The 27,913-nt window shown below is 39.7% G+C and overlaps 5 protein-coding genes across 19 annotated transcripts; 2 read left to right on the top strand and 3 right to left on the bottom strand.

The window, feature by feature from the left end:
• Nucleotides 1–73: 73 nt before the first annotated feature.
• LOC140790407 (ammonium transporter 1 member 3-like) lies at nucleotides 74–3,578 on the bottom strand. Of its 3 annotated transcripts, none has more exons than XM_073140479.1 (2): nucleotides 3,445–3,569; nucleotides 74–1,625 (listed from the first exon to the last, which is right to left on the bottom strand). In XM_073140479.1, the coding sequence occupies exon 2, from the start codon at nucleotides 1,606–1,608 to the stop codon at nucleotides 289–291; it is 1,320 nt and encodes a 439-aa protein (XP_072996580.1). In that variant the 5' UTR covers nucleotides 1,609–1,625; nucleotides 3,445–3,569; the 3' UTR covers nucleotides 74–288. The 3 variants fall into 3 exon arrangements, 2 of the variants coding, with proteins under 2 accessions (XP_072996580.1, XP_072996579.1); XR_012109398.1 differs by lacking the exon at nucleotides 74–1,625 and adding an exon at nucleotides 3,244–3,354 and having other exon boundaries at nucleotides 3,445–3,578; XM_073140478.1 differs by lacking the exon at nucleotides 3,445–3,569 and having other exon boundaries at nucleotides 74–1,827.
• On the top strand, nucleotides 3,464–6,102 carry LOC140790408 (uncharacterized). Of its 2 annotated transcripts, none has more exons than XM_073140480.1 (5): nucleotides 3,464–3,708; nucleotides 4,153–4,192; nucleotides 4,266–4,426; nucleotides 4,616–5,206; nucleotides 5,649–6,102. In XM_073140480.1, exons 1-5 carry the CDS (start codon nucleotides 3,496–3,498, stop codon nucleotides 5,913–5,915), a joined length of 1,272 nt encoding a protein of 423 aa, XP_072996581.1. In that variant the 5' UTR covers nucleotides 3,464–3,495; the 3' UTR covers nucleotides 5,916–6,102. The 2 variants fall into 2 exon arrangements, with proteins under 2 accessions (XP_072996581.1, XP_072996582.1); XM_073140481.1 differs by having other exon boundaries at nucleotides 3,555–3,708; nucleotides 3,787–4,192.
• A 378-nt stretch (nucleotides 6,103–6,480) lies between these two features.
• LOC140790968 (RNA polymerase II C-terminal domain phosphatase-like 2) lies at nucleotides 6,481–15,880 on the bottom strand. 12 transcript variants are annotated; one of them, XR_012109494.1, is made up of 16 exons: nucleotides 15,421–15,880; nucleotides 14,863–15,333; nucleotides 14,106–14,316; nucleotides 13,346–13,503; nucleotides 13,182–13,252; nucleotides 12,988–13,093; nucleotides 12,818–12,907; nucleotides 11,638–11,695; nucleotides 10,223–10,353; nucleotides 10,089–10,142; nucleotides 9,462–9,558; nucleotides 8,527–8,750; nucleotides 8,355–8,435; nucleotides 8,058–8,221; nucleotides 7,874–7,947; nucleotides 6,481–6,784 (listed from the first exon to the last, which is right to left on the bottom strand). XR_012109494.1 is itself a non-coding variant. In XM_073141293.1 (16 exons), exons 1-15 carry the CDS (start codon nucleotides 15,688–15,690, stop codon nucleotides 7,876–7,878), a joined length of 2,160 nt encoding a protein of 719 aa, XP_072997394.1. In that variant the 5' UTR covers nucleotides 15,691–15,880; the 3' UTR covers nucleotides 6,481–7,322; nucleotides 7,874–7,875. The 12 variants fall into 12 exon arrangements, 6 of the variants coding, with proteins under 6 accessions (XP_072997394.1, XP_072997395.1, XP_072997393.1 ...); XR_012109497.1 differs by having other exon boundaries at nucleotides 8,527–8,744; XM_073141293.1 differs by having other exon boundaries at nucleotides 6,481–7,322; nucleotides 8,156–8,221.
• Nucleotides 15,881–18,032: 2,152 nt separating this feature from the next.
• On the bottom strand, nucleotides 18,033–20,518 carry LOC140790767 (zinc finger CCCH domain-containing protein 25-like). The gene is made up of 5 exons (XM_073141012.1): nucleotides 20,379–20,518; nucleotides 20,097–20,294; nucleotides 19,690–19,799; nucleotides 19,432–19,619; nucleotides 18,033–18,677 (listed from the first exon to the last, which is right to left on the bottom strand). The coding sequence occupies exons 2-5, from the start codon at nucleotides 20,267–20,269 to the stop codon at nucleotides 18,222–18,224; spliced, it is 927 nt and encodes a 308-aa protein (XP_072997113.1). The 5' UTR covers nucleotides 20,270–20,294; nucleotides 20,379–20,518; the 3' UTR covers nucleotides 18,033–18,221.
• A 1,108-nt stretch (nucleotides 20,519–21,626) lies between these two features.
• Nucleotides 21,627–27,574, top strand: LOC140790766 (non-specific phospholipase C1). Its single transcript, XM_073141010.1, has 3 exons — nucleotides 21,627–23,242; nucleotides 26,387–26,563; nucleotides 26,995–27,574. Exons 1-3 carry the CDS (start codon nucleotides 22,123–22,125, stop codon nucleotides 27,315–27,317), a joined length of 1,620 nt encoding a protein of 539 aa, XP_072997111.1. The 5' UTR covers nucleotides 21,627–22,122; the 3' UTR covers nucleotides 27,318–27,574.
• Nucleotides 27,575–27,913: the final 339 nt, after the last annotated feature.

The raw sequence follows: 27,913 nt of genomic DNA, 5'->3' as shown, positions 1-27,913 counted from the left end.
ATTAACTAATTTAAAATGGTTGATTTTGTTTCCGTGGATAAAACAAACATTGATATCCCTGAGATGGATAACATAATCAAAATGACGTTTCTGCTTTATTTTGCGAAAATGAAAAAAGAAACGCACTGTTCTTAAACATATTTATCCTCTTAAATATTATCGAATTTAAGGCTTTAATAATAAAGTTCCACAGAACAATGAAGATACCAAATGAGGAATGAACTTGCTTCTTTAATTGAGAACAATAGCTGAGTTCTCACACTGTGCCATTTCTTTTTCCTTTTTTGTTTAGTAGCGAGCTCCATCTTGGATCCTCATGTAGTCCGAGTACAATCCATGATGGTTATCCTCGGGATGTGCGGCATAAGCATATCCACCATGGCTGGAGATGTCCAGCCCTGCTAGTTCTTCGTCCACCGATATCCTCAGAAGCCGCAGCCTATGCAGCACGTAGAACAGAGGAGCCATGGTGACGCTCACCCATCCTACGATGGCTACTAGTTCTACCACCTGGGCCCCCAGTAAGCCCCATCCACCGCCCATCAGAAGCCCAAATGGACGCCTCAACCCGATCTCCCCTGAATCGTAGGCCTGCACCACGAACTCCTCTTTGGCAAAAAGTCCAGTAAAGATAAGACCCCACGCCCCACACCCGCCGTGCAACTGGGCCGCTTCCAGTGGATCATCAAATCCCAGATTCAGCGACAGTACGTTGAGCCCAATAAGAACCCAAGCCGAAAAGAAACCACAGACTATGGCAGCCCACGGCTCGACCACGGAGCAACCAGAAGTTATTGCCACGAACCCTCCCAGAAGCCCATTGCAAACGTCCATGGCATCCCAGTGGCCCACCAAGACCCTGCGGCCGAAAAGCGTAACGAGGCCCGCAGTGGAGCCCGCTAATGCCGTGGTCACCGCAGTACGGCCCACTCCGGTCCAGTTTCCCTGGGAAGGGGCATCCGGGTAGGCAACCAGGATCTTGTTGAAGGACCCGGGATTGAACCCGAACCATCCGAACCACAGCAGGAAGGTACCCAAGACCACGAGCGTAGCGTTGTGTCCGCGCATCGGCACCGGCTTCCCGAACGCATCGAACCGGCCAACTCGTGGGCCTTCTATGAGGGCCCCCCACAGGCCCGCGATCCCGCCTACCAGATGCACCACACCGCTCCCCGCAAAGTCTATCGCACCGGACCCGAATAGCAGCTGGCTCGAGTCGGGACAGAGCCAACCGGCCGACGACCAAACCCAGTGGGCGACCACAGGGTACACAAACCCCGTCAGCAAAAACGAGTAGATGAGATACGCAACGAACTGGGTTCGCTCCGCGATGGAACCACTGGTTATGCCCGCCACCGCAATGGCAAACGCCCACTGGTAGAGGAAGTAGGAGTAGTCGTAGGAGTCGTTGGGCACGTCCTTGAGGGCGAAGAAGGTGGTGCCGATGAAGGGGTTGGAGTGAGACCCCGTGCCAAAGGCGAAGGCGAAGCCGAAGAGGTAGTAGGAGATGGTGCCGACGACGGCGTCCACGACGTTGGTAAGCATTATGTTCATGGCGTTCTTGGCGCGGACGGAGCCAGCGCAGAGCATGGCGAAGCCGAGCTGCATCACGAACACGAGGTAGGCTGAAAAGAGGAGATAGACAGTGTTGATCGATTCGGTTACACTAGTCTCCCATGTCACAGCCATGGCCACTTTGGGCTAATGGGCTTAATTCGGGTTCTTTTGGGTGGGAGACGGGGAGTAAGAGAATGATCAGTAGATATACACAGCTAGCGAAGGCTAATGTCGACGTTGGAATGGCAGATGAGGTGTACAGACCACCCATTATCGGGTGGTTATGGAGTCAAAGTGGCGGATATAATACCAAATTAAATAGACATCCAATAATTGGCCACTTGCCAACTGCGTAGTGTGGATTTATTCCCCCCCAACCAATAAAAACAATAACCGTCGGTTTAATTCTCGTTTGTTTGTTCAATAAGAAGTATATTCATGAATTAATCTTTGTTCATTAATTGCATCCAAACTATATTTTATACATTTCTATCTATCTATCTATATATATATATATATAAAAGAAGCAGCAGCAGCAGCAGCAAATACCATATCACCGAACTGGATGCATGCTTAGTTTTGGCAGGCCCTCTCTCATTCCGTACACCCACAATTCGTCTAACCATAGTTATTTATTTTCTCTCCTGTGTAACAACCAAATGGCACCTAATATTTTTAGCGCATGCGGCGTGCCCAAGGAAACGATGGAGCACGGAAGTTGCTTATAGGTGCCTTGGAGAACCCACTAAAAGATGCAACAAAAAGAACAGAACATTTCATTCACACATGACACATCTACTTAATTGAATTACCTCATTTTACTCTTATTACAGATGATGCAACGATTTGATAAAGTATTCTATTTGCCAATGCCCTCGGCCTATGTATTGATCCATTTTTTTTTTTTTTCTTTGTTGGGATTTGTTTTATTTTCTTCTCCTTCCACGCTAATTACAATATATGATTTCACTACTTCTTCTATCTCCAAATTTGAGATTTCTTAGAGCGAGCGAGGGAAAATAAAGAGGTAAGCGTCGCCATCCGACTCCATACCCCGTGGGATCGTCCCCGTGGCCTCCTCCTCTCTCACGAGCCAAGGACCTCCTCTTTGGCGTCACTACGTCCTCCGAGCTCTCTTACTCCCGCGAGTCCAATGTACTCCGTCGCCTTCTCAAGAAGGAAAAGGAGGAGAAGACGAAAGAGAAGGTGGTTCAACTCCATCGCCCACCAGTCCCACTTCATCACTCCTCCGAGATGATCAAATGTAGCTCTGTCCTCATTTAGATACGTGCTCTCTTCTCCAGTCGCAATAAGTTTCCGTGAATCGTCTAAATTTTGGATCTCAGGTTGTCGTAGAGGGTATTATTATGATTCGCCATCATGGATTGAACGCTCATCTTTGCATGTATTTCTACTACTATAAATTCAAAGAACACCCGCTATTATTTAGTTTTTATACCAAACTATCTGTCTCCTATCCGGCCTATGTCCAGTCTGATTTTTGCGGGTCAAAGCCCGTCCTACGCCCAAAATCAGCCCCGGCCCGAACTCGGAATTTCCCGAGTAAAGGCATTCGAAGCTCGGACCGGGCGGGTCGTTAGCAGCTCTGAACGGTTGGACAGTTTTGGACTCCTTCAAGCTCCACATTCGGCATCTCCTCTCTATTCTCCTAAAATCCCTGACCTAACCACAGTAACGCAATACTATTTCCAAGACATCCAACCATCCTGACTCCATCCATCTGTCCAGTCCACCATCGCCTGCCACCCGTCTCTATTTATTAAGAACCACGGGAATCTAAAGGGGGACGAAGTGATTGATTAACCAAAGAAAGCGACTAAAACGATTAAAAAAGAAACAGGAAAAAAAAGAGAAGCCATCGGGTACCTTCTTCTGTGGTGAGGTGTACTGGTGTGCTGTGGTGTGGAGGTAGGAGTTATGGATGCTTTGGCAAGGAGCATCTCCTACTCTTTGACAGGACTCCTGACCGAGAGGAGCAGAAGGAGACCAATCAATGCCTTCTCGGCCTCTTCTACCAGCTCCCTGATCCGATTCCTCCGGTTTACTGACAAGGTCGGCTCTTCCGGTTGCCTCCTCTTTGCCGAAAAGAGACCGATCCGATCGCTTCCACCGTCCTCAGCAGCACTGGCGGTACTCATCTCCATGCCCATCTTCTTTCGGTTGCTGCTCTGCCAGTTTCCTTCTTACCCCCTTCTTTCTAATGCCCAGTGGTTGCTTCCGGTTCTCATGGGTATCTAACTGTGGACCGAAGAGAATCTGAGCTCCGACATCTTACATATTTGATATTTCTTTACTTTCTGGTTAAGCTTCTTTTAGGAACTTTTTTTTTATGCCGGTATCTTCACTTGACTAGTAATATTTCTGTGTTATCATCTCACTCACGGGTTCGGTAAAGAATTAAATATTATCTTTAATTTCTCCATAACATCTGCGGTTGGAAGAACTTTTCCAACTTATCGGTTGGCATTACTAAAAAGGAAAAAGAGAACAATATGATCAACCTTCCTATAGAGATAGTTATTACCGATTGATTGCCCTCTTGGGAAGTCAAGATGTAACAATTGATGTATGCAGGTTGATGAGGACACGAGCGAGCCTTCGATTGAAGCTGAAGGTATGGACGGTTTCCAATCTTCGTAAATTGAGCACTTTAAAGAGGTGCTAATCCGCCTATTAATTCCTTTCAGCTGCTTCAAAGAAGGTGCGTGTGAAATTCGTTCTCCGAAGGGAATGCTTGTTCGGACAGCAATTTCTTCTCGTCGGAGATGGCCCAGTACTCGGTGCTTGGGATCCAACAAAAGCTATTCTACTGCAGTGGTCTGATGGACATGTGTGGACGGTTGATCTGGTGAGACCATGAGACCAGATGATGATGGACATTCTCGCATTTAAAAAAGGACTCTGTTTTTATTTTTCTTCTTCTTCTTTTATTTATTATTATTTTTTCTGTCTTTAAGCTTTACATCTTCTCCTTAGCCTTGTTAAGGTTTGGCCATGCCACTTCCAAGCATATAATAACTTTGCTGATCTTGATCAGGATTTACCCGTAACTGGGGAATCAGTCCAATTCAAGTTTATACTGCGAGGTTTGTCTGGGGAGGTACACTGGCAACCCGGCCCTGACCGGTTTCTGCAAACGTGGGAGACTACGAACACCATCGTTGTTTCCGAAGAGTGGGACACGGCAGAGAACCAAAAGGTAACAGAGGAGGATCCAGCAGTGCTAGCCCTCCTGACGGATGAAAGTATCGTGACGGGCACCGATGAAGACGCCCAAGGCAGATATATAGCTAATGAGAATCCAGTGGGTGAGACTCAGGGTGTGCAAGGAACAACAGAAGGCAGAGATATAGCTAATGAGAATCCAGTGGGTGAGACTCAGGGTGTGCAAGGAACAACAGAAGGCAGAGATATAGCTAATGAGAATCCAGTGGGCGAGACTTGGAGTATCCAAGGAGCAACGGGCGCTGAGAAGAAGGATAAGAAGGAGGAGAAGAATAGTAAGCTGAACGAAGCAGATGGCGTTCTGGTCCCTGGTCTCGCCCCATTCCCTGTTTCGGGGAATACTCTGATTTTACCAGAAGAAGAAGTAGTTGCCGACTTTGCCAACGACTGCAACTCATCACAGGTAATCCCTTGATGAGATATTTTGGTCGCCGTTTCCCTCTTAATTGCAGGCAATAACTCCATCCTGTTTTAGTTTCATTTGCTCGGTCCACTGACATCGCTGTTGCTGCATCGTTCATCGAAATTTTTATTGTACTCGTCCTTCTGCTTATAATAAATCTTCTGATGTCTCGTTTATCATCTGGGAATCATTTCCTTCTTTGTCATACCAACTGTTTGAGGCTAAAAAAATGATGAACGCAAACGGATGCAATTCAAAACACAATTAATAGCTAAAAGATTTGAAGCTGTAAGACTCCCGACAGCACCGTAACCCCATCTGCCAACCGTTCTTCTCAACAAGATCTCTCCCGTAGCTGAGTCAGCATTGTAGATATAAAGCACTACATAGTTCTTGGCATGTGCATCTTTTTTATTTATGACTTGATTGATTATTGAATCAGTTGCACCTGGGGGAAGAAGCTGAGGTAGCACCAAATGGCCTGCATAAAGAAGAAATTGCCATACTCTCTGAAAGCCTCCATTCTGATGATTCTGAAGAAAAAGAGAGTTACAGTCAAGCTTCCTCGGATGGAAACTTTCGCCCAGAAGAATCAGGTTACCAATCCACAGTTGGTGTTCTAAGAAATGACATGAGATGGGTTCATAAAATTCTGCACCAGCTTCTTTTGAACCTGGGATTTAATAAGAACGCATCAGAAACTACATGACTACTCGAGAATCTGGCAGTGGTTACATATAGATCATGTAGTTCTCCATGGCGAACTTCACTATGTAATTTTCCTTTTAAGTAATTGGCATTATTATAGTTTGTAAATTATGGATATTTGCAATCTGTGTTGTATGTGTTGTATGTACAATTGCTTTACAACTTAGAGTTGCTTCTCGTTTTCAGTATGGTCATCTTTCTTTTCAATATGGCCATCACTTTCGTCTCCTCCGTTTAGTCATTTCACGTGCACCTGCCCATCAGTTTATTTTTCATGATATGGATGCTAAATTTAGTAACTAAAACAGAATTGCTCTATAGAGCAAAATAATTAGCACGAATTGTGATAGCACTCGACTTAGGTGTACCATGCAAATTTCAAGAGCGCAGCTGAGATGCAAGCAATACTTATTCGACTATTTTGCCACGACTCTAATTTCTTGTTTGTACCTGATTAGCTGCTTTTTTCTCATTTGGACGTATCATCCGTAGCACTAAAGAATTGTTTACCATACCATTGCTAGTTCTTATCTAATCAACATAGCCACTATGCAGTGCAAGAGAAGTTATACAAGCCATTAAAATCATCTTACTCAAGAATTCACAAGAAAATTGTTGGTAATCACAACAGCGAACCACAAAACCTTTACATGATTGTTGCCTAAATTATATTCCTAAAACTGAGCATATACAAGCCATTCTCAGCACAACGGCTCTTCAAAAATTAAGTGGTATTCCCGGTCAAATGTTCTATGTGAACGGCACCACAAAGACCATCTGTTCACCTTCACCTTTTGACAGACAGTATCGAGAACCAAGTCCTGTATATTTGAAATTGCGGAGATATTCCATAATTCAAAAGGAGATTTCCTACAAAATTAATAGATCTATTGATTAGCCTTTTCAAAATACCAAGATGATCATAAACCTGGTAACCCCTGCATTACTCCTTGGAGAATTTAGTATATTCTAATGAATAGAGTTTGTAAAAGCAGGAGCATTAGAGATCCAACCACTGCATCTGAAAACAAAGTGGATATTACAGGATAAGCAACAGTAAAGTATAAATAGAAAAGAAAGTTTGAAAAAGTTTAAGACTGAATAACAATGGCCGTGCCGGTGGCGTACCGGCACGTGGCACAAGGGGTGCCCGCACAGCACCCCTCTTAGCAACGATTTGCTCGCTGTCGAGATCGCCGCTCGTCATGCTGGAGAGCTCCGTCGATGACACCTTTATCGACAGAGCTCTCCAGCAGCGAACAATGGGCAACGATGGCTACGAGCGGCAAAGACGAGGTCGAAAAGTGAAGGTGAATAGTCTCCCTCTCTTGCGGCATGACCGGCAAGTGCTGCGGCATGTGCCATGCCGTGCCTGTGGCATTGCCATCCATGTGCTGATCTACACATCCTGATAATTGCAACTCCAAATGATTTAAAAATAACAAGAAGCTTGGTTTCTACAAATTAGTCCTAGTATGAACTTAAGAAGGAATTAAAGTTATATGGACAAAAGGAGATGTTTATTGATATCACTGCAGACTTCACAATAATATGGAGTATGGACATTCGACATCTTAGACATAATAAGTTTTGATTTGCCAAAAGGATGATATTCAAGATTCTCAAAGAGGAACTATATCTGCTCATGCTCATTAAGCCAAGAATGGCTGAGATGCAGACAAATAACAAAACATTGAATGATTACAATAAGTTGCCTCTTAAATAACCATCATGTAGATATAGTCACATTTTAACAAAGCAAGACCATGATATAAGAATGTATTATGGAATGTTCAGTTTACATGCTTATGAAAGTAATATCTACTGCAAGAAGTTATTAATCATATTTTCTTTGCATGGAATTTTCAAGAGAGTCCTGCCATAAACTATACATTTGACTACCGTAACTCCATCTATGTCAGCTTAAAACAATTACAAAGTAACAGAAAATATCATTACCTTCATGGTTTCAATTTTTTCTGCACTTGTGGTTTAACAGTTTCTCTCAGAGTCGTCAGCGCCACTTCAGCAGCCTGTAAGTCAGTAAGTCATCAACAGTAAGAAAGCATGAAAATGGTACATGAAAGAACCTTTCCAAGTAGTGGAATCATAATGATGAAGAACTGACAACTTGAAATAAAACCTGAAGCTAAGGAGTAAGGAGTAAAGAACAATTGAAGCAGAAACAACTTTTGTAAAAATCTCCATAGCAGAGTACACAACTAAGGATGATGATAGAACCTGAAGCTTAGCTTCCTCTCTGCTCAAACCAACTCCCTTTCCCAAAATTTGTCCTCCCAATTCAACCTAGTGAATAAAAAATCCATATCTAAATTAGTGAGATCATGAAGAATAAGATGAATGAAGCAAGTCTTCAAAAATAAAATGCTAAAAGATCTACATAGAAAACCTTTAAAAAAATTGAGTAGGGGTAAGAAACCTGAAAATAGTACTCTCCTTTACTTAAAGACTCTGAAATGGGTGGTTGATCTCGAAAGACTACACTCTGACCCTCAGAACACTACAACCAAGACATTATATATGAACACAATGAGGAAAAGTAAATATAGCATGACAAAAAAGAATAATAGACAACAAGAATGATGTCTTACAATTTCCTCAATACCACGCATCGCAACTGAAAATCTTTCTGAATTATTTGACTGACCCAATTGTTCTACTGTATTTGAACGAACTACTTCCTGCTTGGGCAATGCATCCTGAACAAGACCAACAGCATCCCCTAGAAAGCCATTCTCACTTCCAAGCAAAGACTTGTCCAAATCTTTATGCAAGCCTCCGGTAGGTGCAATAAATGACAAATAACTACCTAAAACTCCAGAAGACAAGGAAAGTTAAGAAGGCAAAAAAACAAAAAAACAAAAAAAACAAAAACAAAAACAAAACACAGCTATCCTTTTATAAATGATATTCACTGGAACATGCCAAAAGGCGGAAAGAGTGTACTAGGAGGGGGTATGCTATTGGAATGCCATGCCATATGCAGATGACCTTATGGTTCACTCCTAGGAGTATAAATGTCAGGTGCCTCTTCACATTCTGGGATTGGTTGGCGTGACCCAAACTTGCTTAAGAAACTATATTAATGTATTGCACAGTAAGGGCCTAGAGGATCAAAACTTTTTGATGATATGGCAGATTCAAACTAACATTGCACGCATAAGGAAATTGCCTGAATTTCACTTTGTCTTGGCTTTGATGTGGATCAAAGACTACTGCAAATAGCTAAACAAGACTCATGGCAAATGGGAGCCTATGAGTTTCAGTTCGCAAGATATTTCCTACTTGAAGTCCATTAGCCACTTGATATTTATAAAAATATACTCTGAAAAGCAAATGAAAGGCTAAAGAAAAGAAAGACCACAAGTTTTAGCAACATCTTCATTTTCTGCCTTTAAATAGCAAATGCAAAACCACAACCAGCATAGCTAACATGTATATATTGTTTCTTTGAAGTTTGAACCAAATTAAGCCTGTTTTCGAGTCTACATAGACATATGAGAAATTACACAAAATTGGCTCTTACTAGCTAAATTGCGCAGAGCGTTCTCAGCAGCTTGTAATTGAGCTTCTTCCCTTGTTCTTCCCATCCCAATTCCAATCTTCTCACTGCTAAATAGGACCTGGAAAAACATACCAGCAGAATGACCTTATGATACATGCTAGAGAGCCTTAGTTTTCTTTTTCTAAGATCTCAATTGAGTTCAAATAATAATTCAGCAAAGAGAGAGAGTAAAATTTTATGATCTCCTGAAAAAAATAGATGAATTTTTGTTCATTCAAGTATTCAACAAAATTACAAGCTCCCCTCTCAAAAGAGAAGCTATTCCATATTACTCGATTTTGAACCACAGACTTGTGCCAGTGGTGCAGAGAGTATGTCGGTCATTAGCACACGGTGCAACATGGTATGGCAGACTGCCATGCATAATGATATGTACCAGCATGATATGAGGTTCTCACGGACTCGATGGGCTGGCACTATATGTTTCAAACAAAAGCAAGAAGATGATAGCAATTAGGGGGAAATGACGGTACATTACACAGTAATATATACACTAGACACTACTACAAAAGATTGGAAGGTTAACCATAACATTACTCAATATAAGGGCATGTAAGGACATCATTATCAGTTATCAAATTTGCTGACCTCAACAGAGAAGTGTAAAATTTTACTGCTGCCGACAGTAGACCTGAACTCTACCTACAGGGGAAAAGAAAGGATTGCAAGCAAGTCAAGTTTTGATAGCAAAGCAACAGTGAAGTGGAGACCACTCAAATTACCTTAGAGCCACAACGTCGTCCAATTTCTTGCAAAACAGTAATAAACAAGGAGGATGGCAGTAGAGTGACTAATCCGACTTCAGCACGGAGATCTCTGTTTCCAGAAGCTCGGTCAACTGACATCTCATCATCTACACCAAAAGAGGTCAGTATCAGAGAACTGTAGCAGTCACCGCATTGAGTTATATAGAATAATAGTATGTGGAAGATTATAAGATATTTCTGTATAATTCTGCCTTCTATTATGACTACAAACACATTAGCATTTCCAAATAGGACTAAATCTTCTTAAAGGCTAAGAATATCCACAATCAATGATATTATAAGTTAATAAATTGGATTCTGCAATTTTAAGGCCCTTAAAATGAGTTCTTGCTAAGACAATGATATATTACTTCTTATGGCCTACGGGAATAATAGAAGCTAATAGCTTTTCCAAATATAGATGTAACATCCTACTATAGTTGATGATTATCACACACAAACATGCCAAAAAAGAAAAGAAAAAAGAAAAAACAGTAACCAAATAGCAAGGTATAAAGGTAGAAAGCAGGGATAAGGTCAACAGATAGCATTGACTGAGAATAGAAGAGGAAAGGGGCCTGAAATTTTACTTATCATTACTTATTTACTGGTTTGAACATCTCAGGTACTTGACTATGTATAGAGCTTATGTTCGCAGTTAGTCTTTCCTTGGTCTCAACCCAGTATCAACTGTATCAGCCCAATATAAGTACAACATTTTGATTTTCCGTTTATGAAGATTATATGTGGATCGCATCATAAGTTGGATTTAACTTAAATCTAACTCGGGACATCAAATATTGATATCCTAATGACGTGAGGGCCATGTTTTATATTTCGTTCCCATTTTCACTCTCTCTTAGGGACCACCTTTTCTTTTGACACCTCCTATGAGATCACCTTTGTTGCAGAGGTGATTATTAGCCTCATCTGCAAATAGCTTCCTGCCATTCTAATCCAAGGTAACAACGACGGTGAGCATATATGTATTAACTGAATACATCTAGAATTCAATATTGTTCTTAATATTTTAACTCTTTAAATTATTATTATTATGTGTGTTATGTTGTTATTATCTTATGTGCTTAATCCAAATTTTCTTACCTTTATCATTTTTCATGAATTTTTAAGATTTTTCTATGTTTTATATCACTTTCTTAGAAATTTATGAAATTGAAAATATTTTGAAAATAAAATGGCCGGCTGATATATTGGCCAAAATGACCAATATGAATTGTGTTTCTTCAATGACCAATACTGATACCGACATTCACTACATTGTGGAAAAGCCTACACAAAACTACAAATTCAGCAGCCCTACATTTTAATCTTTCTAATTGAGGATCATATGTATTTTGCTGGACTAGATAAGTAAAATGACAAAATAATACCTGAGGAACGGATTGATGGTGCTTGATGTTGTAATTGGCGTTCATCTCCAAGAGATGCCTGAGATTGGCAAGTAGAATGGGCCATTTTAGCTTAAGCAACAATGACAGCACATTGATTTTTCTATCTTCAATTCAAGACCTCAGACAATACGTAGCACATAATTAACTTACCAAAATATTTGAAGAGACCGGAAAAGTGAAATGTCATGTGCTGCCTAAGTTCTGAGATGATGGAATTTGGGACCTAAGTTTTGTTTTAAGTTGTACAATGAGAGACGGATTCAACTCTTAAAATGATAACAATGATCCTACAAGAGGTGTGAAGAAAAATCAGGATCTTGGTTGACCACGATGAGGTTCTTTTGTTGACCATCTTTTTAGAGCCGATGACCACTTCTCTCCGGGCGGAGTATAGTTTAACACTGTTTCAAATGGGGGTTTCAAGGTCCGCATATGCAGCTCCATGTGTTTGCAATCCCTATGTTGTCCCATATAGTGCTCCAAATATGACTTATTTTAGGTTTAGTATATTATTTCTCAAGCACAATGAAAAGTGGGTATATACACTGATACACAACAAGTCCTTGTAAGAGAGAAATGTCTATCTTCCATATTTCTCCACAAGGTTCTTTATTTTTCCCCCCTCAATATCTGATTTTTACTATATATCAATCAATTTAAGTGCTACTGTACATGAAATGCATATCCACCCGCATTAACACATATGCATTGTGCAGTCCGTTTACTATCTGGCCACAGCCACCTTTTAAACATTGTTGTTTAACATGGAAAAGTTGGATAAAATCAAAACTAAAGATTAAGGAGAAACCAGCTCAATTTTCTGTGCCGTACATTAATTCTGCTTCCATGAATAGGTCCAGAATGTAATAAACGAACACTGTTGACATATTTTAGGCGGCTTCATATTGGAATTAAGCAACTACTTCAACAAACTATCTGAAACAAAGATATAAGTCAACAAAATTCTAAAGCCATGATGGGTAATATAGTTATATAAGAAGCAGTAAAGGGGAGAAACAGAAGATGGCAGTGTATCCTTGGGGATAACAAGGATTTTTGAATAGACAGGGATTAATTCTTCAGGTTTGAGAAATTTTATATTCGGCCAAGAAATGATATGGATGACAATGGAACTCAAGGAATTAAAAAGAGAACCTACCGGCCTACTTAATCTCTGCTCTGGTTCAGATCCATTCATACCCTCTGACATAGGAACATCTTTATTGTTGTTAAGTACAGCATTAGTGTCCTGAAGAACAAGTAGGAATGGTTGGTTTCTAAGATATAACCATATACATATAGTGTGAGAGCATCAAATAAGAATTATACCTCTGAGATTAAGTAATCGCTCACATCTGGAGCATAAGGTAGATCAGTTGTCTCATTTTCATAACAAAGTTCAAATATTTTCCGCAACAGACTTTCATCAAATTCTCTGCCAAGCATGTCAATGATAATATTGGTCATTGGAAGCAGATAGCCGCACAATCCCAAAAATTGATAGTATAGACATTTTCACTAACCTGAAAAACCCACCTCTGACATTGCATGCAACATTTCTTGCAACACACAGTACAGGAACAGCATTTGCCATCTAAAAGAAGGTATCAATGTAAATATATGTAGAACGAAGGTAAAAGGGATATATTCAGTTATGAAGGAAAAAAAGAAGAGAGATGTATAAAACCTCAGCCTGTGGAGCATAATATGGAGTATACGCAGGAACAACATGAACTCGAGGCTGGTCTTTATCTTCCCAAACCTGCATGCGATCATCAATAACCATAGCCATCTTTGGATGACAAATTCCATCTACGAAAACATGTTGCAATGACTTTCTAGAACCTGTTGAATAAGGGTATTTAAAGAAAGAAAAATGTTTGAGACCAATAATCTGTAAGGAGGTAAGCTTTTGCAAAGAAGGTTCACTTTCTAAGTCTAGATAAGAGTTTTCAATAAAACTACAAGCACTCTTAGTTGATGGAATACACACCCAATAAATAAACAAACATATTCTGAGACAAGTTTTCTGCTAGAAATCAACAAGCAACAAAGAGGTAAAGGGTACCTGCTACATCAATTGGATTAATAAAATTTTAATTCTACTACACAAATATCTCAAGGCCATCTTTAATCAGTGTTCCAGCTGGTCATTTATTAGGCCATATGTTATTAAATGACTTAATAAGTTAATATCAAAGGTAGTTGAAGAAGCCAAATGTAGTAGACTGTAATATTCCTGCCCATAAGAGCATACTGATTCTCTCAGAAGGATCCAACATGTGGTATAGAATTCACTTCATTTTCAACAACCACACCAAACCAGGTGACACCAAATAACATGGAAAAACATGTCCAGATTATGCCAGGCTGAAATTTCCTGCTAACAAATACAAGAAAAGTAGTTCAACTTAGAAAACAAAAATCAGCCAAATGGGAACTCTTGCCTGATTTTACACATACTACACGATCCAAAAGTTGCTTTGAGCTGATCAGATGTGCTTCTGGGTCAAGAAGCCTCCATATCTCCAAAGCATAGTCTCTTTCAGCCATTGTACATACATAAACCTCAAATCTTTTGCGCCCCTTAGCTGTTAAATAGCTTCTCAAATCCTCCCAAGCAGGCCGTAGCCTTACAAAAACACTAGTATCACGGATCTAGTGGAAAAGAAAAAAAGTCAGATCAGCATGTGACAACAATATTAATTAAACTTTAGGGAAAGAATTACATATCTAACAAATCTAGAAAAAGCAAGGCCGATAGAGCCATTATTAAGCAGCAATAATACTTTCAGTTTCAATGAATGAACTCCACCCACAATACATCCCATAGATGATCAAAATTTCCTTATGATGAGAAGTATTTTTCAAAATTGCTCTACAAGAGAGCAAGTGTGACAAGTAGTTAAGAGATGAAAAGGCTAAATCTAATTCAAGACACTAGAATGCAGCAAGGACACATAGACATTTTACAGAAAAACAATCAAAGATGAAGTTAAAACATTATTAACTCACATATAGAGAAATAAGGAAAAATGACCTCACATGGTTGATAACTGGATATAACATTGAGCAAAGATATTAAATTGAAATATTAAAAACCTAGGTAATTTGCCAACATACTTGCAAAATTATAAGGATGTATTAATTGTATAAAGCACAGCATCTACGAAAGTAGAATAAACAAGAAGCATTGAATTCAACCTCTGGATTGATTCGAGTCAAAACAATGTTTCTCTCTTGCAGCCTTATAACGGGTCGAATAATGCGCTCCTGGCTACCTGGTAGCTGCGGAACTTCCTCATTCTGAGCAGTCATCAGCTTCCCATTGTCTGAGACTGTATCAGTCTCTACGTACTGTTTGAGTAAATCTTTATCTTCTATATAGCGCTTGAGCTCCGCAGACATTCCCGAGACTCTGACAGGATCATCCTCGCCATCTATCCTGCGGGACAGGGCCTCAATCCTATCCTCAAAAGACTTCATCGTGTTGGCAACGATGAGTGTCTCGTCGAGGTCGAACACAATGGCAAGGCACCGGAGATTGAGCATCGCCAAGCAAGATTCATATAGACCGGCCTGAACAGAACAGCACCAGAAGCAGGGGACCTTTTCAATCTTACTCGGCATTGACACCAGATGCAGTTCTTCATTGCCAGCCACCACAACCGCACTCTGCAGGATGGAGCATAAAAAAAGAAATAGGCGTTAAGGGTTTGCGTAGAATGTCTGTAGGTCGGAAATTTGGGAGTGGAAAGGAACCTTTAAATCTTGGAAGCAGGAGAGGTAGAGGCGATGGAGCAGAGATTGCGGTGTGACGGATTTGGCTTGTAATTTGCAGCGGACGGAGAAAGGGGAGATGGTTTGGAGGATGGAGAGGGGAGGGCACCGCTCGCTGGGGGGAGATAGGTGGTTGATGCGGATCTCGTTGTTGGGAAATGGGAAATCTTGGTCCTTAGTAGGGAAAACCTCCGCTTCCCCGAGGTACACCTCTCCATGGTAGACCATGGAGCTGATCCCTTGGCGACTCATCAATTTGGGCGATCTGGGAGAGACTGGGAATTGCCGTTTTCGCGAGGAATTGGGCCTTCTTCCAACCTTGGCTAGAGCAGAGAGGGAAAGGGTACTTCGGATTTTTGGGTTTTCCCAAATTAGGGTTCAAGTCAGGTGGACGCAAGAAATGCCGTCCCCTTCGTTTTCACCCGGTGGACTCAAGCTCCCTTCCTAGGAGGAAAATTTGGTGGCTTATATAGACCACATGACCGTCCGATTAGACACGTACACTTTCTCTTGTTCGGTAAATAATAATAATAATAATAATAATAATAATAATAATAATTATTATTATTATTATTATTATAAGGGTTAATTATGTCTTTATCTACTATATTTTTAGGCGGATATTAATTTTTTTTTATTATAATGTCTTCTTAGACTTTTAAAAAAATTTAATGTCACCGTACCGTCAAATATATTAAGCAAGGGAAAAAATAATTTTACTCAATTTTCTTTCTTTTCTCCTATTTATACTTCTAAACCTTTCAACTAAAGTACAAGACTAATAAACCCAAAAAAAGATGGAGAAAATTTAAAGGAGAGTTGCATATAATACTGTCTTTTAATAAAATTATAATTTACACTTTAAAATTTTTATTATTTATAAATTGAGCATAATAATTTAGTACAGAAACATCGTACTATTAGATTTATAGTTAAATTTAATTAAATATTTGAGTTAAGTTAACTATAATTAGAAAATTATAAAAATATATTCAACCTAAGTCATTATAAAGTTATTTTAGTTATTTTAAAAATAACAGTATTTTAGAAATAAAATATCTGACATTCTCATAGTTTAATTTAAATTTAACCCATAAATTTTTCTGCAATTATTTATTAACTAATAGAATTTGATTTACAAATAGTGAAAAAAAAAGAAAGTGTAGATTACAACGTCGTTAAAAAAAAGTAGTTTCTCTACAAAATTTTCCTTCCTCGTGGCGGCCTGCATTTCCAGCGCCGCCACGTAGTCAGCAGCCACATCCTTGTACAGGGCTGATGCGAAAAATACGGACGAGGTTTATGCGCAGCTTTCTCTGGTTGCCGAAAGCAACGTTGGGATTTTTCTTTGTTCTCTGTTTTCTTTGATTTTTTTTTTTTTTGGAACTTATATTCTTGATTCTTTGGGCTTTGTTGAAATGTAGTTTCAGCAGATCCACTTGATAAAAGATTTGGAAATTATGGCAAAATGGGTGGCTTGATAGTCCATTTAGTATGCTTCCTAGTTGGCTTGATAGTTTTTTTGGTTTACGCAGGATTTCGGGTGACGTCTTAACGAACGAAGACGGCATTGAAAGGAATGGGGAAATCGAGGAAGCCGATGAGGAAAGGAAGTCTGTCACATGGGGACGCGGGTGGCAATCGTACTCTTCTTAACTTGTTAGCAGAGAGATCTACTCTTCTTAACATGTTAGCAGGAGACCTGTTGCCCAGGAGCGAGCTAGCGAGAAGCTGCGGATTGGAAGGACTTAAGATGGAAGAGAACGCGGTTCAATATCTTGTACTGCGACCTCATCCTGATCAGGAGGGCCTCATCCTGATCAGGAGGGCATCAGCAATTAAAATAGAAGTTGCAGTACGTGAGTAGCTTGGGAAGTTTGGATTGCCGTCACAAATACAGTACGCCAATTGTCACACTATCTGGTGGTCAGAAGGTCCGTGTTGCGTTCACATCCATATCCATGTCCAAGCCTCATATTCTTTTGCACAAAAGATGAGCCTACAAATCACTTACTAGGCTTAGACATGCCAAACATTGCCGCATTGGCAAAAGCACTACAAGAGTTCACTGATGGGATTGTCTTAGTAAGCCACGACGCTCGTTTAATATCATGTCTGCGAGGATGAACAAAATAGTGAGATATGGTTTGTCGAAGATGGTACTGCGACGAAATATCCAGGTTGAATACAAGGATGATCTCCTAAGAAAAATGGACGCAGAAAAAAATAAACGACTTCTGTCTGAGTTAAATCTGTTGGTTCTAGATTTGGTTGTAGCTTCCAACATTTTGAAGTTTTTCTTTTAGGATTATACGTTTTTGTTGGTTGCTTTTGCGTTACATAATCGTATGCAACTTTGGAACGGATGTCTTTAACATCTCATATACAGGCCCAAAGGGAGAGGGTGACCTCTCCTCCATAGGCAGCAAGAAGCGAATGTATCTGTTTTCTGTACCGGTATTGTTAGAGCGTTCTTCTGTTGGTTGGAACCAGTACAATCGAACACTTTAACTATTTGTGGTGCTTAACAAAATGAACCTACAGACACACAACAATAACATCACAACGAACCAGGACAATCAGTAGAATCTGAATGACAACTCAAAAAAGTAAATCAAAATGTTGAATTGTGTATATGAGATTTCAGAGCAGTGTAATGAGCAACCAGTAAAGCTCAGAATGAAAAAAAAAAACTGTTATCACATATTGCTATTATGTAACAACATAGATAAGTTCGCTTCATTTGATCAAGACAAGCTTATATGCGAGCCTTCTTATAATACTCAATCATCTTCATTTCTGTGATAATGGAATGAAGAGTCAATATCATGCTTCCTCCGTCTGGCCTCTCCTTGTCTAACCCGATGATCCACTTGATTTGGTTCTAACTTGCACTTTTCCCTATCTTCTTCTCTTCCATAATCGATTGATCTTCTTTCATCCCTTGATCTGTCTGATGACTTCTCATTTCCCCTCCTACCACGATTTCTCAAACTCCAATCACTCCGCCTTTGCCAGTTATTGACATAATCCTCAGATGCAGATGCATCTGATTTCAAAGAGTGACCATCTTTATTTGTTGAATTAGATTTGGACTCTCCTCCTCTAGCTCTAGGACGCACGATTTGCTCGGAGGCATTGCCTGAGAAATTTTTGTGGCTCTTTGGGAGATCCTCATATCTGTCATTCTCCCATCTTGAATTGCTATCCTTGGGACCCCAACCAGTGTTTGCACTTCTCTGAATCAGAAAATACAAAAAAACATGTCAGCAAAGATTAATATTGTGAAGAACCAAATGCATGATATAAAAAACAAGTACAATGTAGTTTAAAAAGTTACCAAAAGCAAAAGTAGCCCTAGGAAGAAAAAAGGAGCAGAATTCTTAAATGCAATCCATACCTTAAATTTTAAATCACCTAAATTACTAGGGCTTCATAAATGCAGGACTAATGAAGTGAAATGAAGATAAAACTTAAACGTGGTAGAAGAATGAACATAGCTCTCATAGCAATAATTAAAATCCAAAATATTTGCACGAAATACCCAAACAGTGTTAAAAATAAAAAGACAAACATAAGATTTATCAAGAAAGATTACAATGAAGTGGTACCTAAAGGTGGCCATAGGACTTCGGCACCCATGAAATACTTGTTGATGTTCCCATTAATTAAATCAGTCATTATCAAAGTTTATTTCATATAGGACCAGGGAACCTGAAAAAGTTCATGTTGTCGAACTATGAATGGAATATATGTTCTGATGGATTAACCTCGGAACTTTGTAGCATAATAACAAGGTAATTCTACGACATTTTGATGCCAGTGTACTGAATAAAGTCATCCTACCTATGCGGCTCATCATGTTTCATATCAAGAAATTCTATCATTTCACAGATAAAGTAATCAGCTCCTGTCATTTTGCAACTTATTTTAAAGATCCTCAATTTGTGTGAAAGACTTGACTAACTTGTTTATACCTATCTTATTGCTTACCTGCTCATCATGAGAAAATTTGCACGCAGCTCCTCGGTTGCACTCACCCCTCTGGAAAGCACGACATACACCCCGAGCCTCCCTCTTTTTTTGTTCTTCCTCTTCATCAATTTCTTCCTTCTTCTTGTAGTTAGTCACATGATCAACCCTTACAATTCGACCAAGAATTTTAGCACCATTCAAGTTATCTGAAAGGGTGAAAAAAACAGTCATGAAAGCATTGTGAAAAAACATATAAGTATGTAGAGACATACTGACCGACAGCAAGTATTGTACTCCTTTGATCTTCGTATGCAAGGAATGCAAATCCCTTTGACTTCCCGGTGCCTTTGTCTCTAACAAGATTAACATCAACAATCTCCCCATACCTGAAAATTCCTCAACAGCAAGCAGAGTTAAGTGGCTAAAGCAACTACTAATACTGTACAAAAGCATTATAGCGGGAAAAAGAAGTGAACATAGAAAGTTAATAAACAAACAACCAAGTGCATTTTAACCAAAAAAAACAACAGCAACCAAGCGCCGAGTTTATCAATAAATTTACCATATTCTCTCATATAAGAGAGGAAAAAAAAGCCAATTGAAAAGGCAAACAGTTGTAGCAAGAAGAGATAGATCAAGTGAGTACAATTCAGACGGGAGAAAGGAGAGGGGGAGGGGCATACTGAGCAAAGACGGCGAGGAGATCGCCTTCGGTGAGGTCGAAGGGGATGCCGCCGACGAAAACGTAAGCGGAGTCCTTGTACTTGGCATGCCACGACGCCTCTTCCGAGATGCCCAACGCCGCCTCTGTCGAATTGATCTTTTGGGTGCGCTTCACCAACGTCAGCGGATTCATCTTCCCCCTCTGTTGCCTCTCTACCCTACACCGTAATCCAGCGAAGAATCTCAGCTGAAGAGGGAGGAATATCTGATTATAGAACAGCAGAAAACAGAAAACCTAGAACCAGGTAACAAGAAGGAAGTCTATGCCGACTTCATGGCCGATGTCACGTGCGGGTCAACAAGTTTGGGAAGCAGACGGCAGCCCAGTACCCAGATGGTATCTTTACGGTAACAAATATGGACCAAAACGAAGCCCACGGCAGAGGTCCAGTTGAATAAACTCAGCTCCCTAATCAATATTCATGTTCTTTTTTTTTTTTTGTGGTTTTTTCCCTTTCAGCTGAATTAATAATCATGTTATGCGTAACACAACACTACACTTGACTTATATTTTATTTTTCTTAGAGATTTATTCGTTTTCTGTCGCTTCGCTGTGACGCTTGAACGTCTGAAAAGCATAGAGATATTTTTAAGACGATGCGATGACAACAGATATATGGCAGATCACAATGTGACGTGGCGAAGGCGAAGGCGAAGGCGAAGGCCAAGTCCAAGTAACCTTCCAAAAGGGATTGGATGAGAACTTTCTAAGACATAATCAATATTCCTTTTTCTTTAATTAAAATAAGAGAAATTAAACAAAAATGTTAGGCTATTTTTTTTAAGAAACTTTTTTGTTTCTTCCGAAATAAAGCTCCTTAGGCAGCTTGGCCGGTCGTCTTTCTGTGGTCCTACAAAACTCAACTAATAAGTAAAGTGTTAAAAATCAATTGAGAGATATTATCGGTTCAGATAATTATTTATTTTTAAAATATATTATCTTGTATATTATTTTTTGATAATTTTATTATCTTAATAATTTATCAAGTAAAAAAAATATATCTTTAACTGAGAGTAATATATATATACTAGAATAATAGTATTAATGTCTTTTTATAATTAACTTGATAAAAATTTAATCTCTTCAATTATTTTTTAATTATTTATATATATCTCTTATTAGTTTAAGATTGATTTAAACTAAAATTTAATAACATATAGAAAAGATAGAGAATCATATTTAAATTAAAGTTTATTTCTAAATAATCAAATTTATATTATTTAATATTAAATAATATATTTTATAATTATAAATAATTATATCTATCACAATTATATCTAAGAGAGATAAATTTTAACGAAGGAAAAAAATATAACTCACAGTAATCTAATCTTTTTGACTAATATATTTTTTTATTCAGTAATGTGAGTTTAAAATTAATACCGAGAAACTAGTACGGAGTATAAAAGCCAGCTACTATAGCAGTTAGATTAAATTTATAAATTTTAGCGGGGTATTAAAATATTTGCAGAATCTCTTTCAATGCAATGCACGCATAGAACCCAATCTCATGACCTGAGCAACGAGGGTCCCGTCAACAGCAAAAGGGTTCCGTCAGATGGTTTCCAAACCTTCCCATTATTCTACGGTTCTACCTACTCCCCCTATGGCTGGCTGTCAATTGGAAGAAAAGGGGAAAAAAAAGTGAAAGATCAACTCGTCGGTGTGTGGCCGCTGAATCCTTCACGTGTCCATCTCTTGCCGTCGACGCCCCATCCTCCTCCACTACCACTCGCTAAAAAAGTCGGAGAGGAATAAGATAGAACTTCACTGAAAGAAAAGAAGAGAAAATTTAAGCAACGGAACACGAGTGGGCAGGTTTGACAAATTCTTTTTTTTCTTTTTGTCTCTCTGCCTTCTTCTTCCTACGCCTGCCGTGTAGTTTCGGTCTCTGCTTCCTCCCTTTCCCTACCTTGCTTGCCCAAGACTCCCCTATCCTCGCTTCTCCTCTCTTCTCCTCACCTCAGAGATAGATAGAGATTGAGATGGAGTCCCGGCGGCAGAGGAGATTCGCTCTCCTCCTCTTCCTTTACCTCTATCTCGTGGTCTCCGCCAATTGCGTCGACCATCAGAGAGTCAACAAGAAGAAGAGGAAGCACGAGATCAAGGGCCCCATCAAGACCCTAGTGGTGGTGGTCATGGAGAACCGCTCCTTCGACCACATGCTCGGCTGGCTCCGATCCTCCCGTCCTGACATCGACGGCCTCACCGGCTTCGAATCCAACCGCCTCAATGCCTCCGATCCCTCCTCCCCGGAGATATTCGTCTCAGACGATGCCGTCTTCGTTGACTCTGACCCTGGCCACTCCTTCCAGGCCATCCGCGAGCAGATCTTTGGTTCCAGCGACACCTCCGCGGACAAGGCCCCCATGAACGGCTTCGCCCAGGAGGCGGAGAGTATGGGCGAGGGCATGGCCCGCACCGTCATGAGCGGATTCACTCCCGACTCAGTTCCCATCTACACCGCCCTAGTCGACGAGTTCGCCACCTTCGACCGCTGGTTCGCCTCCGTTCCCACCTCTACCCAGCCCAATCGATTCTACGTCCACTCCGCTACTTCCCACGGCGCCTCCTCCAACGTCCGCAAAGACCTCATCCACGGCTTCCCTCAGAAGACCATCTTTGATTCCCTCGAAGAGAATGGTCTCAGCTTCGGCATATACTACCAGAACATCCCTGCGACCCTCTTCTTCAAGAGCCTCCGCAAGCTCAAGCACGTGCTCAAGTTCCACAACTACAAGCTCGCCTTCAAGCTGCACGCTAGATTGGGAAAGCTCCCTAACTATGCCGTCATCGAGCAGCGCTACTTCGAAAGTGAGATCTTCCCAGCCAATGATGACCACCCGTCCCACGACGTTGCCAAGGGGCAGAAGCTCATCAAGGAGATCTATGAGACCCTCCGAGCGAGCCCGCAGTGGAACGAGACCGCGCTGCTCATCACCTATGATGAGCACGGTGGGTTCTATGACCATGTCCCCACACCTGTCTCTGGTGTGCCTAATCCAGATGGCATCATCGGCCCTGATCCTTTCTACTTCAAATTTGACAGGTTGGGAGTTCGAGTGCCCTCGATCCTTGTCTCCCCATGGATCGAAAAACGCACAGGTGAGTCGCGTGATCTGCAACTTTCTCTTTCTTTTTTTCCTTTCTTTTTTTTTTTTTTTTTTTTTTTTTTTTTTGACAAGAGGCAAGGGCCCTGTTTTATTGAAACAATTAAACACAGCCTTCCATATATTAGAACATATGAACTTTTAGGCTCATAGTTCTAACAATAAACCGCATATACCCCTATAATGTCATCAAACTATCAATAACCAGCTATCAAAACACAACTAGGGGTTACCAATAAAACAGAAAAAAAAATACTAACAAAATTTATGAAACAGCATCCACCACACATTTAACATACTAAACTATTTTAATCCAGTATTCAGAGAACATAACAGTCCCTTTTAACAAGTAACCAAAATGCTCTGCCCCACATTGCCACTATGAAGGGCGGAGCACTGGCCGCCCCGCATAGTGGCAATGTGGCGGGCGGTGTAATGGCGTTTGGGTTGACTTGGTGTCCTTGGCGAGCTGAGCAGCTCGCTTTGGTGGAATAAATAGGTCTAATCGGGCTAGCGGGTCAAGCTAGCGAGTCGGGTGCGGGTAAAGGGTTTGATAACTTACCTTTAAATAAATTCCCACCTCTCTCGATCGGTAGTAAGCGGTGGCGAAGCAGCAATAACATGAAGAAGGTGGCCACGATTTCTCTCTCACAATCTCACTCACTCTCTCTTTTCACATCCCAATCGGTGGCCACCTCACCGGTGGCCATCGGCCTCTCACTTTCTGTCTTTCTCATTATTTCGCTCTCACTTCTCTCTCTCTCTCTTCATACTCCCACCAATGAGGTTGAGGGAAATGAAGTGAAAAATGGAAAATGAAGAAGAGGGGAAGGATACAGAAGCTCTCTTGGTCGTTTTTCATCGGGAGGAACTGATGAAGAATTGGAAAATGGACATGCAAGTTAAAGAAAAGTAGAGATGAGAGAGAGGGTGTCGGACTGTCAGTGGACTGAGTGGGTATGTCTCACTAGTGGAGGTATTATTTATTATTTTCTATATACTATGTTATTATATATTATAGTAGTAATTTTTATATACTATATTAGTATACTATTGGTGTAGTGCACTGTTAGAAAAAATATATGTACTATATTAATAATTTAGTATATATATTATATATATACGATTAATTTTTATTTTTATACATTAAAAATACTAGACTGTCTTATCACCCATCTTCCGCCTTAGCGCTAGGCGGTGGAGTGACCGCCCGCCTCTCGTGGTCGCCTTTGAAAACATTGCTAGCCACATATCTTAGATCAGAGTTGCAGCTCACATAACGATTCTTGCCAATCATAAAGTCAAATCAATTCTTTGCATATTTAGGTCCACTAAGCAGCCCTGAGCATTTTTCATCTTGTTTGAAATCTGTTTCACATAATGACATCTTACAAACAAATGGTTCACATATTTCTCCTGTGAACAAAAGACAGTTTGTCTTTCCACTCCACCGTGTTTTCTTAGGATTGTTTTTTGTTAATATCATGTTCTGATATATCAGCCACATGAAAGCCTGTACTTTGGTGGAATTTTTAGTTTTCAAATTTTCGGCAAAGAATGAGAGATGATCCCACCATGATTTAGAAATCTATAAAGAGATTTAACTGTATAAAGAGATCTGCAACTTCCTTTCAACTCCTAATATCTGATTTCACTAAAAGTTTTGTGATCAACAGGCCATTTCGAACTTTACAATTCTTATAATGCATTTATGCAATAGATCTCACGCATTTTGCTGCCACTAGGCCTTTCCATGCCTAGTAATTTGGTAATTCTCTGATGTTTACTGCGATATGTGACACCACTTGTAATGCTGTGAAAACTTGTTTCTTGGAGACTGCTTACTGTAGCATGAATGCTCTCTTTCAACCAGTGGGCACAACTGGTTGCCCTTATCCTATCCTCAAGGCCAAAATTCTCAGTACATTCTAGTAGTGACAATATGAAATCCTCTGCAATTCATGCTTTCTCTTTTATAGTGGATATGCACCCTCTTTTATTTTGGATGATGCGCCATACGTGTTTTCAACAGTACCAACAGTGCTAGTTTGTGTTCAAGTAGATTAATTGTTGGATTAGAGGGAACACGATCAGGCTTCATTCAGTTAATTTTCTGGGGTAGACTAGAAGGTGCTACGTTATGCAAAGTGCACAGGTCTCATTCAGTTAATATTTGAGGTAGAATAGAAGGTGCTCTACACTATGCAGTAGACCTCTCTCTTAAGTACCTTCATCAGAAATCTGTTTCTAACTTCTGTAACTCTTTGAATCCATTGATGTTGTCTCATCTAAGATCAAGATGTTAGATGGCTTCACCAGAGCGTTTGAGATTAAGGGAAAAAAAATCTAGAAAAGCTATTCCAGATTCTTATTTCCTAAAATTGTACCTCTCATCTAAAGTAGAGTATCCTAATTTTTACTTATAATATCAAAATATGCTAGGATTTTTACCAAAAGGCAAAATATATAAAATATTGATGTAATAATTACTTTTGATATGATATAAAATTAAGACAAAGTATAAATAAAAATTAAAAAGTGAAAATTGACTCAAAATGCTCTCGATTTGAATATAAATTTAAATTAAAATATTTTTATTTATTGTAGGTACGCAATGTATACTTATAAATGTGTAATGAGATATGTGGGTGGTAAGAGAGAAAACATAGGTGGAAAAATTGAGTAGTACTTTTTTTTTTTTGAATAACTTGAATAGTGTTTATAATCTAGAGTAGAGATAATTTGATATTTTCTAAAATCCATAATAGTATTCCTTAATCTAGAATAGAAAATAAATAATCCTGAAGCAAATAAAGCTCATTTTTATTTTGCTGAAAGCCTGAAATTAACTTAGATGATGATAGTCCAAATATTAGCGAATAATGACACTACCTGAATGAATATTTTGTGCTAGTCACCTGAATGAGTGTCTTCGAAAGTTTGATCACCCACTGAAGCATCAAGGTAATTCACTTCTCTCAACATTATCAGTTCTCTGGAATATGCGTTGTTCATTGGAGTTTGAGATTTTTGTAGAGGTTCTTACTACTAGAAGTTTAAAGACCGATGCATCAATTGGTTTCATATTCTGCACAAATTTATTGTTTATGACCAATCGTCTCACTTCTCAATCTTGCAGTGATCCATGAACCTAATGGACCAACTCCGCAGTCACATTTTGAGCATTCGTCTATTCCAGCAACAGTCAAGAAATTATTCAACTTGAATTCAAACTTTCTGACAAAGAGGGATGCATGGGCCGGTACCTTTGAGAGCTACTTCTCAATCCGAAAGAGTCCACGGATTGATTGTCCAGGTATCATATGCATCTATTTACCTTCCTTTATAAATATAAGCCTTTTATTATGTTTACAATTGTGGCATCTTCAGTTAATTCTTTTGTCCGCTGTACCTAAAAGACACTTAGAATCTTGTCCTGTATTATGTACTACGCCAATCTTTTGCGGTTTTGCCAGTCACAGTAAACCATGATTGCATTATTTGATGACCATCGGACCATCGTAATGCAGAACAGTTTAAATTTAGTGTAAGGTAGTATATTCCACATTATAGTTTCACATCTGGAACCAACTTGTCCTATAATGTAATATTGTTGGATTACTCTGTCAGACATGTGTAAGGCTTCCAATTCTTCGTTTGACTATTATTTTTGGTAAAGTATTAGGGGTGCTACTTGAGTTGTATGTAATCTATACTATATCTGTAACAATTGACATATTTATGCAGAAAAACTCCCAGAAGTTGTGAAATCATTGAGGCCATTTGGACCAAGGGTAGATGTAGGTCTGTCAGAATTTCAGGTGGAGCTGATCCAACTTGCTTCCCAGCTCAATGGTGACCATGTCCTGAATACCTATCCAGACATTGGCATGGGCATGACTGTAGGGCAAGCAAACCGGTATGCAGAGGATGCAGTTGCAAGATTCTTGGAAGCTGGCAGAACTGCCCTGAGGGCTGGAGCAAATGAATCTGCCTTGGTCACAATGAGGCCTGCCTTGACTAGCAGAACTGCTAGGATGCCTTCTGGTCCATCTCTTCAGAGCAGTTAATTCTGATAAGTATATGAAGGTTCAGGGATCTGTATATATATTTCACTTTTAGGTTTTCATCTTTCGAACTTCTCTATCTTCTTCTTTCTCCCCCTCTTTCATAGTTTATAGAATTGTGTGTAATTTTCCCATACATATATGGGAAAACTTCTCTACCTTGGAATGGTCATGGTTAAACTTATTCTGAACCAGTGGGATAATTTGTAGCCGGCAATGATTCAATAGATCTATTATGACGTAATTCAGGTAATTGTCAATTAATTGTGTTCTTACAGGGTGCATATTCTATGACAACCTCGTTTACAGATGAATTTGTTAGGCCTGATTAAAATGGTCTCAGGTTTTCTAATTTACTGGGTATAACACAATTAGGATGTCCGCACAGCGATATAGAGGGGTCACAATCAGCTACGAGTACCCACAAGCAGATGGATATTCTCTTCGCTCTAATTTTAGCTTTCTGGTTGTATATTTTGTTCGTTCATATGCAAATTAAGGACAGAAGAGCTACTAACATATTACATTTAGCATTTTGATTTTGCACATAAAATTGAGTGAATATTTTTTTTATAGTTGAGATATATTTTGTTACAATG

The sequence above is a fragment of the Typha latifolia genome, chromosome 6 (genome assembly GCF_019914945.1).
Source record: "Typha latifolia isolate L0001 chromosome 6, TyphaL0001v2, whole genome shotgun sequence".
NCBI classification, from domain to species: Eukaryota; Viridiplantae; Streptophyta; class Magnoliopsida; order Poales; family Typhaceae; genus Typha; species Typha latifolia.
The sequence above is the reverse complement of the archived record's forward strand: the minus strand, read 5'-3'. Positions and strand labels throughout refer to the sequence as shown.